Raw genomic sequence first — 14396 nt, forward strand, 5'->3', positions numbered from 1 at the left:
ATCGTTACACACCTGCGGAACGCATGTTATGAGTCATAAGAGATTTTTTTGGGAGATCAGAAGGGGGAGGAATTTTATTCCGCGTTCCGGAACGTCAACGACGTAACCGGAACGAGCGGAAGCGGACCATCGTGAACGGAGCAGCCGCACACATTCGCTGTCGGATTGTTTGTCAATATCCTCTCCTCCTCCACCACCACCTTCGACGCCGCTTATCCTCCCGCGTTTCAAGGTACGTGCCTCATCATTCCAGGACGATCGTTGACGAGCACGCTCGTTATACTGGCATGACGGACGATCGACGGCATATTCGGTAGTAGAAAGCAGTGGAGATCATCGTCACCACCACCACCTCAGCCTCCTCCTCTTCTTGACTCGCCCTTCACGCAACGCGTGTGACGTCCCTCTCTCCCCTTCCCTCCCCCTGGTCGCCACTATCAGCCCCGTCGCAGCCGTCGCTGACGACGCCAGGACGCTGGAATGCGCGAACGCGGTGAATCAGCGAACACTCGCAGTAAGACACGCGTGTAACGGACAATATTGACACGACACAACGCGCGCGCGAGTGCACGTGCGTGCACACATATACACGCGCGCGACGATGCACCGACGAGCTCCATCCGTCTCGCCGTTGGCAGGATGCACCGATCCGTGACCTCGTCGCCGGCGGGACTCCGGGCTTGACGAGTGTAAACGGCTCCGGAACGTCGCGTCGTCGCTTTTAGTGAGAAACTCCAGAAGAAGTTCCGGGAGAAACTCCTGCGAACGTCTTCGTTGTAACGAACTGGACTCTGCGAGTTCGACATCCATATGTCTTGAAACAGAATGTAAGGAGTATCTCGCTTTGGTTGAAGAAAATACAAACAAAACATACAAGGAGTGTCACTTGAAAGAAGAGAGTGACGTTGAATCGAGTACAATTTTATTACATTGAAGGAGGACAGGAGAATACTGGATTGAACGTGTGGCAGAAAGAATTTCCAGTGTCTATCAGTGAACGAATTCACTATCTGTGAACAAGTAAGTGTGTAAATAATGTGAGTTAATTTCTATAATAGATGAGAGGTCAATTCTGTATTGATAAATAGAGGCAGTAGCATGTTGGTTGTTTCAGTTGATATCTATTCAAAACACTAATTCAAAACTTTGTGATGATTATAATTAATTTGGTATTAATTTGATAGTTTTATCTTCTTCATCACAAATTAAATAGATTGAAGAATAATTCAATTATTAATTGTTTTTTTTTTCAAAATACTCTGATTTTATTGAATATCAATTTAAATAGATACAAAATGTACTGATAGACTCTTGATTCTGTAAATAATAATATTTTGCCGAGAGTTTTGTTATACAGAAATATCGCTATTTCATAATATTTTTGAATGTATTAAAATTAAAACTGTTTTTCCGTTACAGATTCATTGGAAGAAAATGTGTAATGTCAGAGTGATACAATATAGAGACATAGGTGGTCAATACAGAGCGATTATTTATAATAGACTATTATGTATCTCGCTTAGTTGATGTACGGAACGTTGCCTTAGACATTTGTCTAGCGCTTTTATTGCATATCCTTAGTTACGCTCTATTGGAAAATATCCGGTGTTCATAAAACTGCTAAATTTAATGAGGCCGAAGGTGCCTCAAAAGAGGGGAAACTTTCTTTTGAGAAGGTACAGCGTTCTACGATTGACTTCAACAAACAATGAACCATTCGGGAAGCGGAAAACGTCAGGCGAAGGTTTTGGAAGAAAATTATTGGGACTGTAGTGTCTGCACTTATAGGAATACAGCGGAAGCATTTAAGTGCCTCATGTGTGACGTCCGCAAAGGAACCTCTACGCGGAAACCCCGCATAAACCCCCAATTGGTAGCTCAACAGGTCAGTCTAATTATCTTGCAATATATATCTGTGAACAATAATTTACTTCTTCATTCTAGTAAAGCAAGTTCTAAAGATACCTATCCTGTTCTACTAAAAAAATCATATATGTAAGAGTCATGTACATATTTGTTTTATGATATTCTTGCTTAATATTTGATTCTTGTTGTTTAATATTTGATGGCAAGAAGAATGAAATAATGCTCACGAGTGTTGTGAACATAAGAGGAATTGGCACCTTCAGTATACAGATTATTGTACTAAAACAGAGTAGACACCTTCAGGACTAGCTTTACTATTATAGATCCGGAGGATGACGAATTGTCCACGAGTTTATATCACTTACTGGCTGTATTTTTGTACTGAAAATCTACAATTCATATATATTTTATATTATAGATTTTTAGTACTCGCAATAATGGAGAACACAGCTCATATAACTTACATACAGAGGAAAAAGACTTTTTTATTTAAAAATGCAACTATTTGTTTTCAAATTATTTTTTACGTTATTGTTTCGTTATTTATTAGAGTTAACACATAATCAATATGATACTATATCATATCCAGGTTGCGCAGCAACAATATGTACCACTGCTGAAACCAGGTAAGAAAGAAGGAAGTGGCGGTGGTAGCACGACCAGCGGCGTCAAGGAAAAGGAACGCAAACTGGATAAGCTGAGGCGCAAAAACAGGCATCCGCCGCGTCTGAAAAATATTGACCGTAGCACCGCGCAATCGAACGAGGTAACGGTCAATAATGTTACCGTCACTATCACGGAGTACAAGCCCAAGGTGAAAAAGGGCTCGGATCAGTCGAGCAATGCGAGCTCCGAGGGCGGGAGCCAGCACGATTCGAATCAGGACTCGAGAAGTCTCGATGTAGGAACTGACGCCTAGTTTAATGCTAATGTTACATATGTGTGTATGAATTATTCTAATTAATATATTATATGTATATGTCAACCTTTAATGGTCAACTGTACATCCTCTAGACAAAAGCGATCATTGTTGACAGTCGCTTTTCTCTCGTTTATGCGTCTATGCGTCGCAAGCTGTATAACGAATCTAAAATGCCTGAGGTCAGGCATTTTGTGCAAGGTTGGTAAAAAACATGTTTTAAACGTGTTTTAAACAGTTTAATTGAGGTTTTTAATATGTTTTAAACAGTTTAATTGAAGTTTTTAATATGTTTTAAATGTTTTTTATAGTACTGTTTAAAGTATATTTGAAGCATTAAAAACATAGAAGAAACACAATATGTTCTATTCTTAAAAAAAAAAAAAACATTAGTTTTTACCAATCTGGTGATTTTGTGCCGTCAGCAGAGATATTGACTGAGCATGATCGTATATCATTCAAGGGAAGAAGAATAGGAATATATGTACATTATATATCACTGTTTTACTCGTTGCACAAAATGTTGAATAATTTGAATCGCTTCTCTACGCATTTTGTGTGAAAAAAAAATGTACTTAAAAGACCGCTTACATTACAGACGTCATTTTTTTATTCTGTAATATTTATTGAATCTGTTTAAAATGTCTATCGGTATCACATCGCGCTAGATTTAAATATAAAAAAAATAGAAGAAAAGAAATTGTAAATATCAGTGAAACGGAATTTTATGAAATATTGTTAATATAATTATATCCTCGATTTTTATTGAATTTACGAGACCACTGCCAGAAAGCGCGTCGTAAATCGTAATGCGGTTCGAAATTTGTTAACAAGACTAACCAGTATGACTGGCACTGGTACATATGTACATCTTATTCCATTCTAGTTCGTCATTGAATTGAGATGAATTTTCTTGAAATATAAAATACTTAATGAAAGTTATATTTTACTGATCTCCATGATTCGCTAATTTATTCTGCACTTTTATTAAAGCACAGTTAAATTCATCGATTCAATAATTAGGTCGTTTAATCACAATTGTATGTACAGATCGAACATGAATTTTCAAATATGTAATATACATGTACTTCGCGTATTGAATATTCATACAACGCTCTCTGATAAAAAAAAGAAGATAACATTTCATTTTTAGCAAATAAACAAGATTAAGATTATAGAATAAAATGACTTTGTTTCAAAACGCAAATGCACACGAAAAGAATCGTTGAACTTCATTAGTTTTATCATATTTGTAACTGCCCAACAAAATTTCATAACAGCGAACACTTGTTGTATTTATTCAAAATTAAATCGTAGCTGCAAGGACCACAACAGTTCCTTAAGTAAACGGGTAAAGTGGAAAAGAAAGAATTTCTAACACAGCAACATTGTTAATATTATGCCCAATAATTATACATTATCGAGATAATTGTAATACAATTCTGCATTAAAATGAAAGTAAATATAAGATCTATCAGTATATATAATCAGAGTAATTAAAAGAATTAATAGATAAATCGAGGATTGTATACTCGAGGAACGAATAATATTGCCAAATATTTGGTAATATTAACTTGTAAAAATAATCCTCATGACTGCCCCTCCCTCTCAGACTTGCTTTTTTGATAGCATCGATATCTTGAATTCTTAATCAAACGAATCATTACATAAGACCGTGTAGCTTTTACAAACAGATTTTAATCGACAGGTAATTAAATCACCATTTTTACAGAAATAGTCGCACGCAAGTATATATTTTTACAACTTCGTGGAACCGTATAAGTTACAAATTCTTAAGTAAGGTACAAATTCTTTCTGTCATACATGTCCTTTTGTTTTATGTGTAACCTGCTAATTTTTACATAGCATAAATCTATCTGCATTTTAATAGAATACAAAGATTCCGAATGGACAGCGTGTTTTCGAGTCTGTATTAAATTTTTGAATTTTTTAAAATTAACTTTCTAAGTGTAATATGTAATCTCTTATTTACTCGAGAGATTCATTAATTATTGTTGGCTATTATAAATTTATAACACTGCGAATCAAGGGAACCCGTTTTTAAAAACATTTTTTTTTTTTTTTTAATGAAACAATGTCTTTAAAAACGTTATATTGATTGTTCGTATCATATAATGTGAAAATTCGGAAAATACTTGAATAAAATACCGTACTATTATTTTCAATAAAATGATGTAAGATTCTTGAAAAATAAATGGGGTTAAAATTAAACTGTTAACAGGGAAACAATAAATCATGTTTTAAGAAACAAAAACGAAAGGATTTTTAATAAGCCTACCAAATATGTACATAGATACATTTATTCTCTTATCAACAGTTTTTATGTTAATAAGATACAGATAAGTTACAGATTAATTGTCTGTATAAAAAAGAAACGCGTAACAAAAGTTTATTTACAATTTTTATGAAATTTTTTATTCATTTAACAAATGTTTTAAAATATAATTAAGATTTTATAATCAATTTTGATACTAATATGTATACTTTTCTTTTTTTATCTCTTTTTTTATTTCTTTTATGCTTGACGATTCCTGATTTTCAATTTCCATATTTTCCATATCTTCGGTGACGTCCATCTCTTCTTGCCGAAATTCTGTCAAAGTTTTCGATGCAACACGTTTTACAAATCTCTCTCGCACTATTAATCAGAGTAAAAAAGTTAACACAATGACACTTAATCTATATTAAAAATTACTTATACATACCTGTAGGTATCTCCGTAAGATCCAACACTTTAAAATTGTGTTCCTTATTATCTCCGCCAACAGTGAATACAAATCCATTATCTGGATTCGCTGCGAGACACTGTATAGCGCCCAAATTACTCGTCTGTTCCCATATAAGAGTAGGAGATTCTTGGTCTATATCCCATATTTTTATTACACCATCGTTTGAACAAGAGACTAACAGATCTCGGCATGACGTACTAAGAGAAAGACCTGGAAAAAAAAATAAAAAATGAAATTTATGAGCTATAATATAAAACAAGTTAGATAAGAGATTTATTTACCTGTGACTTCTTTTTCATGGGCCTTAAATTGCCATAATGGTTTGTGTTTTCGTACATCAAAGTATTCTATATAACCATTATCTGTGCTAACCTGCAAAGAAATTACAAATATAATCAATCACAAATTCAATCACAAAATTAATTTCAGATGCATGTAAGACGTACAATACAATAATTTGGATCATGATGATTCCATAAGACCCTTTCCACTTCTCCCAATGCCTCCCATTGTATAATAGGTATTTCGTTCATGCAATCGTACAGTTTTATTAATCTGAAAAAATATTAAAGTAGATATCTATGTAAACATACAAATGTTTATCAATAGGATAATCTACATACCCATCAGCGCATCCTATCAATAGCTGATGAGTTTCTTGTGGGTGCCATTTTAGCGTTTGCACTTTTTCGTTGAACGGACCTAGTTTATTGACAGGTTTACCATTTTCCAAGTCCCACAATAAGACTGTCTGATCAGCCGAACCGCTAGCAAGAACATGTCTGTAAAATATAATAATAAAATTAGTTATTATATTGATTATATTTTTTTGTAAAATTGATAACTGACGTATAATTATGATTCCACGACACGTCTAAAACTGCATCTCTATGACCAATGCGTTTTTGTTTCTTCATTTTATTTGATTTACGACCTAATTTGTAGGCTGGTTCTAAGCAGTCTATCAAGTCCAAGTCCCATACTTCAATTATGGGAGTCATACTACCAATAGCACATAAATTGCCTAAAAGCACAAACATAAATCTTTAATTACATCTTTTATTACATAAAAAAAAATTATATAATTTATATTTCCTGTAAGAATTTCTAATGTAATTAAAGTACTACTCACTTGGTTTTGGAGTAGTAGGATCATAGTTAAGCCACTCTATGCACAATGGAAACGAAGGTAGAAATATATCATGATGACAATAAAAGGATCCTTCCCTTTCGTTATATACTACAATTATACATATAAAAAGATTGTCAGAAATAAAAGATATATATATATAATTGCTTATATAATAGGTAAAATTATTTAGCATCAAGAATGAATTTTAAATATTTAATCAAACTAAATACGCTGTACGAACCAAATACTTCCAAGATGCTAGCATCTCCCTCAACATGCCCAAACAACACTAAATTATCATCAGCTTTGATAATATCATCCTCCTTATCTGAATCTTCTTCATCGTTTGTTATAAGAGGATCTTTGCCACTTGCATCAAAAGTGGCTAAATTACTAATGTGGCAATACATATTGCCGGCTAAAACAAAAATAAAAGAATCAAATATATTTTTATATTCTGAATATTTAACAATTTTTCTCTTACATTCATTATCATAGGCTTTAAAGTTATATTCATCAATGCCAGCATTCGAAGATTCTCCTTTCTTCTCTGTATTAGATTGTGTTTTGGATCTCTCTTCGTCGGAATCATCATTACTGTCATTGCTATAAAAAAAAATCTTACAATTAATTTTTTAATATTTATTGTATGTCCTATTCTTGTGAGAAAACCATAAATACACAATTAAGAATTGTAGTTTTAACACTCTCTAAATTCTCTAATAATCATCAAAGTTATCAGAAATATATTTTTTAGCAAGAGATCTGAAGTTGATTACAAACGCAAGATTCAAATTTAAGAATTGAATTCTCGATGGAGAAAATAGAATTTTGAAAATGTTTGAAAGAGATGAGATAAAGTTGAGTTCTAAAAAGCAAATTGTGCATTATTATAATGGAAATAATTTGCATTATTTTACGTACTTTAAAGTGGCTTGCGTCTCTTTTATAATCTTCTCGAGTTCGTCGGGTCTTAATTCAACCTACAAATCGCAGAAAATATATGTTTTTGATAAATAACATAACCTATACATAACATTAAAATACCAACTTTTTCTGGAACAGCCGCGGCGACACCTTTTTTCACCCATGTAGTACAAGATATAATATTCGCTTCCATCTTTATTAGAAATGTGTCAAGTTATCGATATTGTTCGACAGTAAAATAAAATTTTCACAAAGTTTTTGCAACCATTGAATTATCGAGGTTAAGTTTTCAACTCACACGTGTTTTTTTAGCAGTAGTGCCAACCCCGATCACTTATAAACATATATTCCCTATATTTCCTACTTTTTAAAAATAAAGAGTTGTTTTAAATAAATATAGTTTTTTTTTATTCATAAAATTATGAATAATAAATACAATTTATTGAATATAAAATATAGCACACACATGATATATATAACAATTATATTTCTTTAAAGATCAAATGTACAAATCAAATTGGCATAAAAAAAACTCATTTACAAAAATAGACCCATTCTTTTTAACTGAATTACTCGCATCGTTTTTTTTTAACGTAAAGAGAAAAAGATGAATTGTGCAAGAAATTCAGTTGAAAAGAACCAATACATTAATTGTAATTTATATACATATTATATATATATATATATATATATATATATATATACACAAATACATGTTATTTGGAATGTAAAATGCTTTGGTTTCACACTTATTAAACTTGGAATGCTTTCCAGCAAAAAAACACAGATGAACATTATGCCAATGAATACAGTATTTTCAAAGTCCTAGAATTTTTTCTATTTTATAGCTAAACTTGTAACATGCTAGAAAGTATCCTTAAATATAATGTCATTAAGTATAGATTAGCATTTCTGATGATACTTTTTGGCAAGTATAGCCACTGCAGTCTTTGACTGGTTTGTTCTATTTAATTCTTTACTGATGTAATCACCAATCTCCACTATTTTATGTAAATCTATGCCAGTTTTCAATCCTTCGCCCTCCAAGAAGTACAGTAGATCCTCCGTGGCAACATTTCCTGAAGCACCAGCAGCATATGGGCATCCACCAAGTCCAGCAACTGAAGAATCAAAGACTCTTATATCATTTTCAAGACCCATGTGTATATTTATCAAGGCCTGACCATAAGTATCATGACAATGCAGCGCATAATAACTCATGTCGTTTGATGAAACATGGAGCAGTTCATTTAAGACACGTTTGATCTTCCTTGGAGACCCTACGCCTATGGTGTCACCCAGAGAAATTTCATAACACCCAAGATCTAACATTATTGAAGCTAAATGTGCTGTGATAGCTGGTTTGATTTCACCTTCGTAGGGACAGCCAACAATGCAGGATATGTAACCCCGAGTTCTGATGCCATGCTTTTTTGCCTCCTCCACCACCATCCTGAAATTCCTTATACTCTCCTCGATCGAACAATTGATATTAGTTTTGGAAAAGGTTTCCGACGCTGCACCAAACACAGCGATTTCTTTCACACCTGTTGCAATAGCACTCTCTAAGCCTTTCAGATTTGGTACCAGTACTGGATAAGATACATCGCTTCGTTTTTCAATTTGTTGAAAGACCTGCTGATTGTCTGCCATCTGAGGAACCCATTTCGGAGATACGAAGCTGGTAACTTCGATACTTCTTAATCCGGTCGCTGATAGTTTATTAATAAAATTGACTTTGACTTTGGTAGGCACTATTTTTTTCTCATTTTGTAATCCATCTCGTGGTCCAACCTCGACTACTTTTACAAAATCGCTAAATTGTCTTATTGTATAATTCCAGACACAATTGCGAATGTTCGATGGCAATATCACCTGTCTCGAAAATAATTCTATCATCGTGCGTAAAATGTGATGAAAATTGCGTGTTAGATAAAAATATGTTCCACTATTTACAAATTGTACATATGTCTACCAATTCGGATTTGTATTACCAATACAAATCCGAATTATACTGTTTGTTTTTCTGGTGATTTCCCCAATTTTATCAATAGCAGAGAGAGCCATTCCGAGGCCTTTTTAGTAAAAAATCTGTAAAATATCATACATCCGGGGTCCTATTCTTGAAAAATATCGCATACAAAAAATTAGGGAAATACTATAGTATATGTAATGTATACTATAGTATTTCTCTAACTTTCATATATTGTACGTTTCTTTTCAAGAATAGGGGTCCAGTGCACAACGTCAATTTTTTGTGATATTTACATTCCTATATTGTATTCATATAATATTGTATTATATTGGGTCATCTAAAAAGTATCCGCGGTTTTTTGTCACTAGATGTGTTGATGGTCATATATCTAAATATGAAACTGTCGATAAAATAATAATATCAAAAATGGCTGTGGTTCGTGTCAGTGCTAACAAGAGCTAATCCTAAAAGTAAATTATGAAAATTAAAATAAGTAAATTCAACTAGGTATATTGATCAATAAAATTATAAATATTCTATAATGAATTTGTTCACTTTTCATCTTATTTTAAAATACACAATCAACTTGGCAGCTAGGCTCTTATTTGTATCAGTATTATTAATATCAATATTTTACAATTATTCAAAGATAATTCGATGATCCCACAAATCATCCACGTGTAATCTTTGTTTCATGCTTTTGATGAATATTAAGGGATTCACTACACACACATTTTTTAACTTGTATAAAAAATAATTATCTTATTCTTTCATCATTTATCTATACTTATCATAGTAAAGATAACACATTTGATAGCTAATACCTTTATTGTTTAACGAGAAGGAGCTAAAATTTTAGTACACTGCGGACGCGTCTACAAGCAACAGTTTTATAGTTTCGAGAATATTGTAATATATTATTTACAATATAATAATATAAAACATAATTATACAGATTAATAGTTTATTAGTAATCTAGTGAAACGTCGTTGTAAGATTATATGTGCTGTTAAAATAATTTTCATTTTTTCCTCCTTTCATTAAATGTTAATTTATGTAAAAATACGGAATACGTGTTTGCGGATCAATTTGTCTGTAAAAAATTTATTATCGAAATATTTAAATTTTAAATTATATATTCAAGTTATTATAAAACAAAATGGGTAACTATATTATATACAATATTATACACAGAACATAATATTTGATATTGTTTTTCTGTGTAATAAAATTTATAAATAATATCTTTAGGTGGTTCTTCTAGTCAACAGGCAAAACCTGTACATAAGGAACAAACAGAATTATCTAACAGACACGAATCTATAATCAAAACTGTGACAGTACCACCTACCATCTTTGCTACAAAAGATGAGTTTGTTAGAATTTGGTTTTCATGGAAAAATGATTTCTTTGTTTATTTGAAGAATATTGACAAAGCTGAAGACAAAAAACAAATGTGGGGTTTCATGCTTTTAAATCGTATGGGTCCCATTGGTCAAGAGATTCATAGAACATTTCATTTCTATGGAGAAGATAAAAATACATTAGATATAGACATATTAATAAAGAAATTTGATCTTTATTGTCTATATAGAGATAACAAAAGAGGCAATAAAAACATCGACGAATACATACATGAATTGAAGGTATGTCCCAGAGAAATGTCCGTGAGAAATGACAATGGAATCGATGTCGAATCGATGTCAATTTGATGATTTCGACGTCAAATCGACATCAAACGATGTCCATTCCATTGTCATTTCTCCCTAGGATTAATAAAATTATACTTATGTATAACTATATATTCTTATTCTCTAAATCTGTTAGAGTGAATCTTACTTTAAAGAGTGCCTTAAAAAATTAAAAATTCTAAAAAAAAAAAAATTCTGAAAAAAATTTTTTAAATTCTGAAAACAATTATTAGAGCTCTATGAGAATAAAATAAACAATTTTTGCCTCTTGCAGTTTTTCTGTAAAATTGATAGTATTTTAGTAAAAAATTATTGAAGATTAACTTTCGGCAATTTTTAGTATCTTGTTAACCATTGCGAAAATCGCAAAATAATAGAGGACTTTTCTTCTCAGTTTTCTTTTCAGTCCATTCCGTCCCTATGCGAAAGATTTGTTATATTGTAATTTTCCAAACACTGTGTGTGTGTGTGTGTGTGTGTGTGTGTACAGAGTGTTAGTTAAGTATGTTGCCATACTCAACAGAGCGATTCTTATTTCAAATAAAAAAGTCCATATAAATATGTGTCTAGCTTTTTGTCAGTGGATTCTTATTTCAGAACTTTTTTATTTCGGAAACTAAATCGTTTAGAATACATGTTTATATGAACTTTTTTACTATATAATATATTTACTATATATATATATAAAATCTTATAGTTATTTGTAAATTTATTTTTGTAGTCCTTTGCTATAGCACGGAATTATATTGATCCTACAAGGATTGTGAAAGACAAAATTATACAAGATATGAGTTCCCAGCAATTCACAGGAAAAGCTGCGCTTCTCATAGAAAGTAAAGGAGAAAAATTGATACCATATTTACAATCACTAAATTTGTACCACATCACTTTGTTCTGGAAACAATGTGAAGATTTAATGACACAAAAAATCGATGAAATTCCAAAACAGAATTTTCAACAGAATTCTACCTATGCTAAATCTGCTACAACAGAGTCTACATCAATGGAACAGAATCAAAATCAATGTACAACTATTTGGGGACATCAATGTCAATTATGTTTTCCCAAATTATGTTGTGTCCATTGCAGTAAACATTGTAAACAGTTCAATTATTACACGGATAATTATAAAGATAAGTACATATATGACTGTACTAAATGCGGAATGAGTCATATTCGATCACGTTGTCCAGCATACGGCGAACTGTGTATAAAATGCAACAAAAAGAATCATTTCTCGAAGATGTGTCGGGTTCCTGTTGTAATAAATTGCTCTAAATGTGGTATGAACCATGCAATATCAAAATGTCCAGCATATGGTCAAATATGTCGTCATTGTAATAAACTGAATCATTTGGAAGAAAAATGTCGATTAGCCAAGTGTGTTTAAACATACAAAGTGTCATCTACTGATAAATTTTATCAACAAGAAAGTTATAAAATTGATGCAAAATTTGTTATATCTATTATATGTATAATTTTTGACGACAAATGCCACAAAAAATATAACAGATTTGTTTACATGGCTTGACAGCAGATTAACAGCAGAAATGGGAATGTATGATTTTCAAAATTCTGCATTACGATTTTATACCTACATACTTTCAAACATTTGTTAAGATTCTAAGTAACTACATCTAAGTAACTGCAGCGACCATACTGAATTGTGGACATAAGCGAGAAATGACACGTTAATATTTGTTATATGCTATTTCTAAATAAAAATAATTTGGATAAAATGAAATGATGAGATCGCTTTAAAACTCCTATAAAAATGGGTCACTGACAAGATACTATTAGAGACGATCGGCACTTATGGAAATTCGCATGCCTGTTAAAATTTAAGTGATTAATGCCCGTTTCCACCAATGTAGATTAACTTTAATCTCGGTTCAATTTACTAAAAGATTAAGTTTAAGAAGAGTAAGTTGAATCAAAATTAAAGTTAATCTATGTTGGTGGAAATGGACAGAGTAAGAAACTAATAATGCAATACTAATTTCATGATTTACAGGGCTGGTAATATTTAAAATAATTCCATTTTAAATATATATTTAAAATGGAAATGGCATTTTGCATTTTCCATTTTAAATGGTTTTTGGAAAATCATTTTCATTTTACATTTAAAATGGAATCATATCCTATTATTTAATCATTTATAAAATAGGTTTAAAATGGTTTTCCTATGTTTTCACAAATTTTCCTCAGAATCGTATAAGAAAAACCAAGTCCTATGATTGGCCAAAGATTTTTATGAATATTTAAATAAACTGTAAATTAAACAGTAGTAAACTTAGTAAAGAGAAAATTAATTTCAAATAGTCCATAAATCTTAATAAAAATAAATAAATGTCCAAACTTTATGTAAAATACTATATAGATTTCTAAAAATATATATTTAATCTCTCTTAACATCTAATCTTGACCGTAATCGGCGCTTCTCATATTAATTTGATTTATTCAAGTAAACGGTCCCGTTTCCAAATCATAATATTAAAAAATTTTAAATATTCTCGTCAGGAGTCACCCTTAGAGTGAAATCACACGGTGCGGAAAGCGATTCTATGTTATTCCGTAGCGTTAGTTATTTCAATGGCCTGGTTTCCACTGAGGGTTTAAACCGAATTAGAATGTAAGAACTAACCAACTACAGTCGAGCATTCCTCTATCGTTCGATAGTAACAGGAGAATACTCGACTGTAGTTGATTGATTCTTACATTCTGATCCGATTTAAACTTCGGTGGAAATTAGATCAATTCTCTATTCCACTGTCGTTTTTCGCCGTGTGATTTAAGCCCTAAGGCTTAAAAATTTATTGTAGGATTACGGTGTCGATTTGGACGCTCACGCGCTTGTAATCATCATTCTGTCTTTATCGTTCATTGGACATAAAATAAGGGCTACAGCCATTTGATGCTACGAATGCTTCAAAGTATCTTTTGATTGGTCAGTTAGTAAAATTCTTTTTTTCGATTGATCAATCAAAAGTTTCGAAGTATTTGTAGCGTCAAATGGACCGCATCTAAAAATAAAAGTATTGAAAAGCGCTAAAAGCGTCCAAATCGATTGCAGCCTATAGGCCTAGATCTGAAATCCGGAGTAATGCTCGCGATCAGGTTAAATCTGATACATATT

The 14396-nt window shown here is 32.0% G+C and overlaps 5 protein-coding genes across 8 annotated transcripts in view; 2 read left to right on the forward strand and 3 right to left on the reverse strand.

Annotated features, from left to right (window-relative positions):
- Positions 1–150, reverse strand: part of LOC105154499 (Family with sequence similarity 21) — a 35283-nt gene extending 35133 nt beyond the window's left edge. Inside the window, exon 1 of one of the 2 annotated variants that reach the window (XM_087408091.1) lies at positions 13–150. The gene's annotated coding sequence lies outside the window, so the exon portion shown is untranslated. The remainder of the gene's footprint in view (positions 1–12) is intronic. The other variant, XM_011070076.2, reaches the window with a different exon arrangement.
- Positions 151–5065, forward strand: RYBP (ring and YY1 binding protein). Its single transcript, XM_011070073.2, has 3 exons — positions 151–1020; positions 1420–1885; positions 2456–5065. Exons 2-3 carry the CDS (start codon positions 1709–1711, stop codon positions 2783–2785), a joined length of 507 nt encoding a protein of 168 aa, XP_011068375.1. The 5' UTR covers positions 151–1020; positions 1420–1708; the 3' UTR covers positions 2786–5065.
- Positions 5066–5088: 23 nt separating this feature from the next.
- Positions 5089–7928, reverse strand: LOC105154501 (no child left behind). The gene is made up of 11 exons (XM_011070078.2): positions 7719–7928; positions 7592–7650; positions 7152–7273; positions 6909–7085; positions 6668–6775; positions 6385–6559; positions 6159–6317; positions 5982–6090; positions 5817–5907; positions 5512–5745; positions 5089–5444 (listed from the first exon to the last, which is right to left on the reverse strand). Exons 1-11 carry the CDS (start codon positions 7785–7787, stop codon positions 5278–5280), a joined length of 1470 nt encoding a protein of 489 aa, XP_011068380.1. The 5' UTR covers positions 7788–7928; the 3' UTR covers positions 5089–5277.
- A 133-nt stretch (positions 7929–8061) lies between these two features.
- Hmgcl (hydroxymethylglutaryl-CoA lyase) lies at positions 8062–9691 on the reverse strand. Its single transcript, XM_011070080.2, has one exon. It carries the CDS (start codon positions 9491–9493, stop codon positions 8498–8500), a length of 996 nt encoding a protein of 331 aa, XP_011068382.2. The 5' UTR covers positions 9494–9691; the 3' UTR covers positions 8062–8497.
- A 55-nt stretch (positions 9692–9746) lies between these two features.
- On the forward strand, positions 9747–13004 carry LOC105154592 (uncharacterized). Of its 3 annotated transcripts, none has more exons than XM_087408094.1 (3): positions 9747–10732; positions 10821–11215; positions 11995–12104. In XM_087408094.1, exons 1-3 carry the CDS (start codon positions 10729–10731, stop codon positions 12025–12027), a joined length of 432 nt encoding a protein of 143 aa, XP_087264220.1. In that variant the 5' UTR covers positions 9747–10728; the 3' UTR covers positions 12028–12104. The 3 variants fall into 3 exon arrangements, with proteins under 3 accessions (XP_087264220.1, XP_087264219.1, XP_087264218.1); XM_087408093.1 differs by having other exon boundaries at positions 9971–10076; positions 11982–13004; XM_087408092.1 differs by having other exon boundaries at positions 10414–10732; positions 11982–13004.
- The last annotated feature ends 1392 nt before the right edge of the window (positions 13005–14396 follow it).

This window comes from Acromyrmex echinatior, chromosome 7 (assembly GCF_024713525.1).
Source record: "Acromyrmex echinatior isolate Ae372 chromosome 7, ASM2471352v2, whole genome shotgun sequence".
Lineage (NCBI taxonomy): Eukaryota > Metazoa > Arthropoda > Insecta > Hymenoptera > Formicidae > Acromyrmex > Acromyrmex echinatior.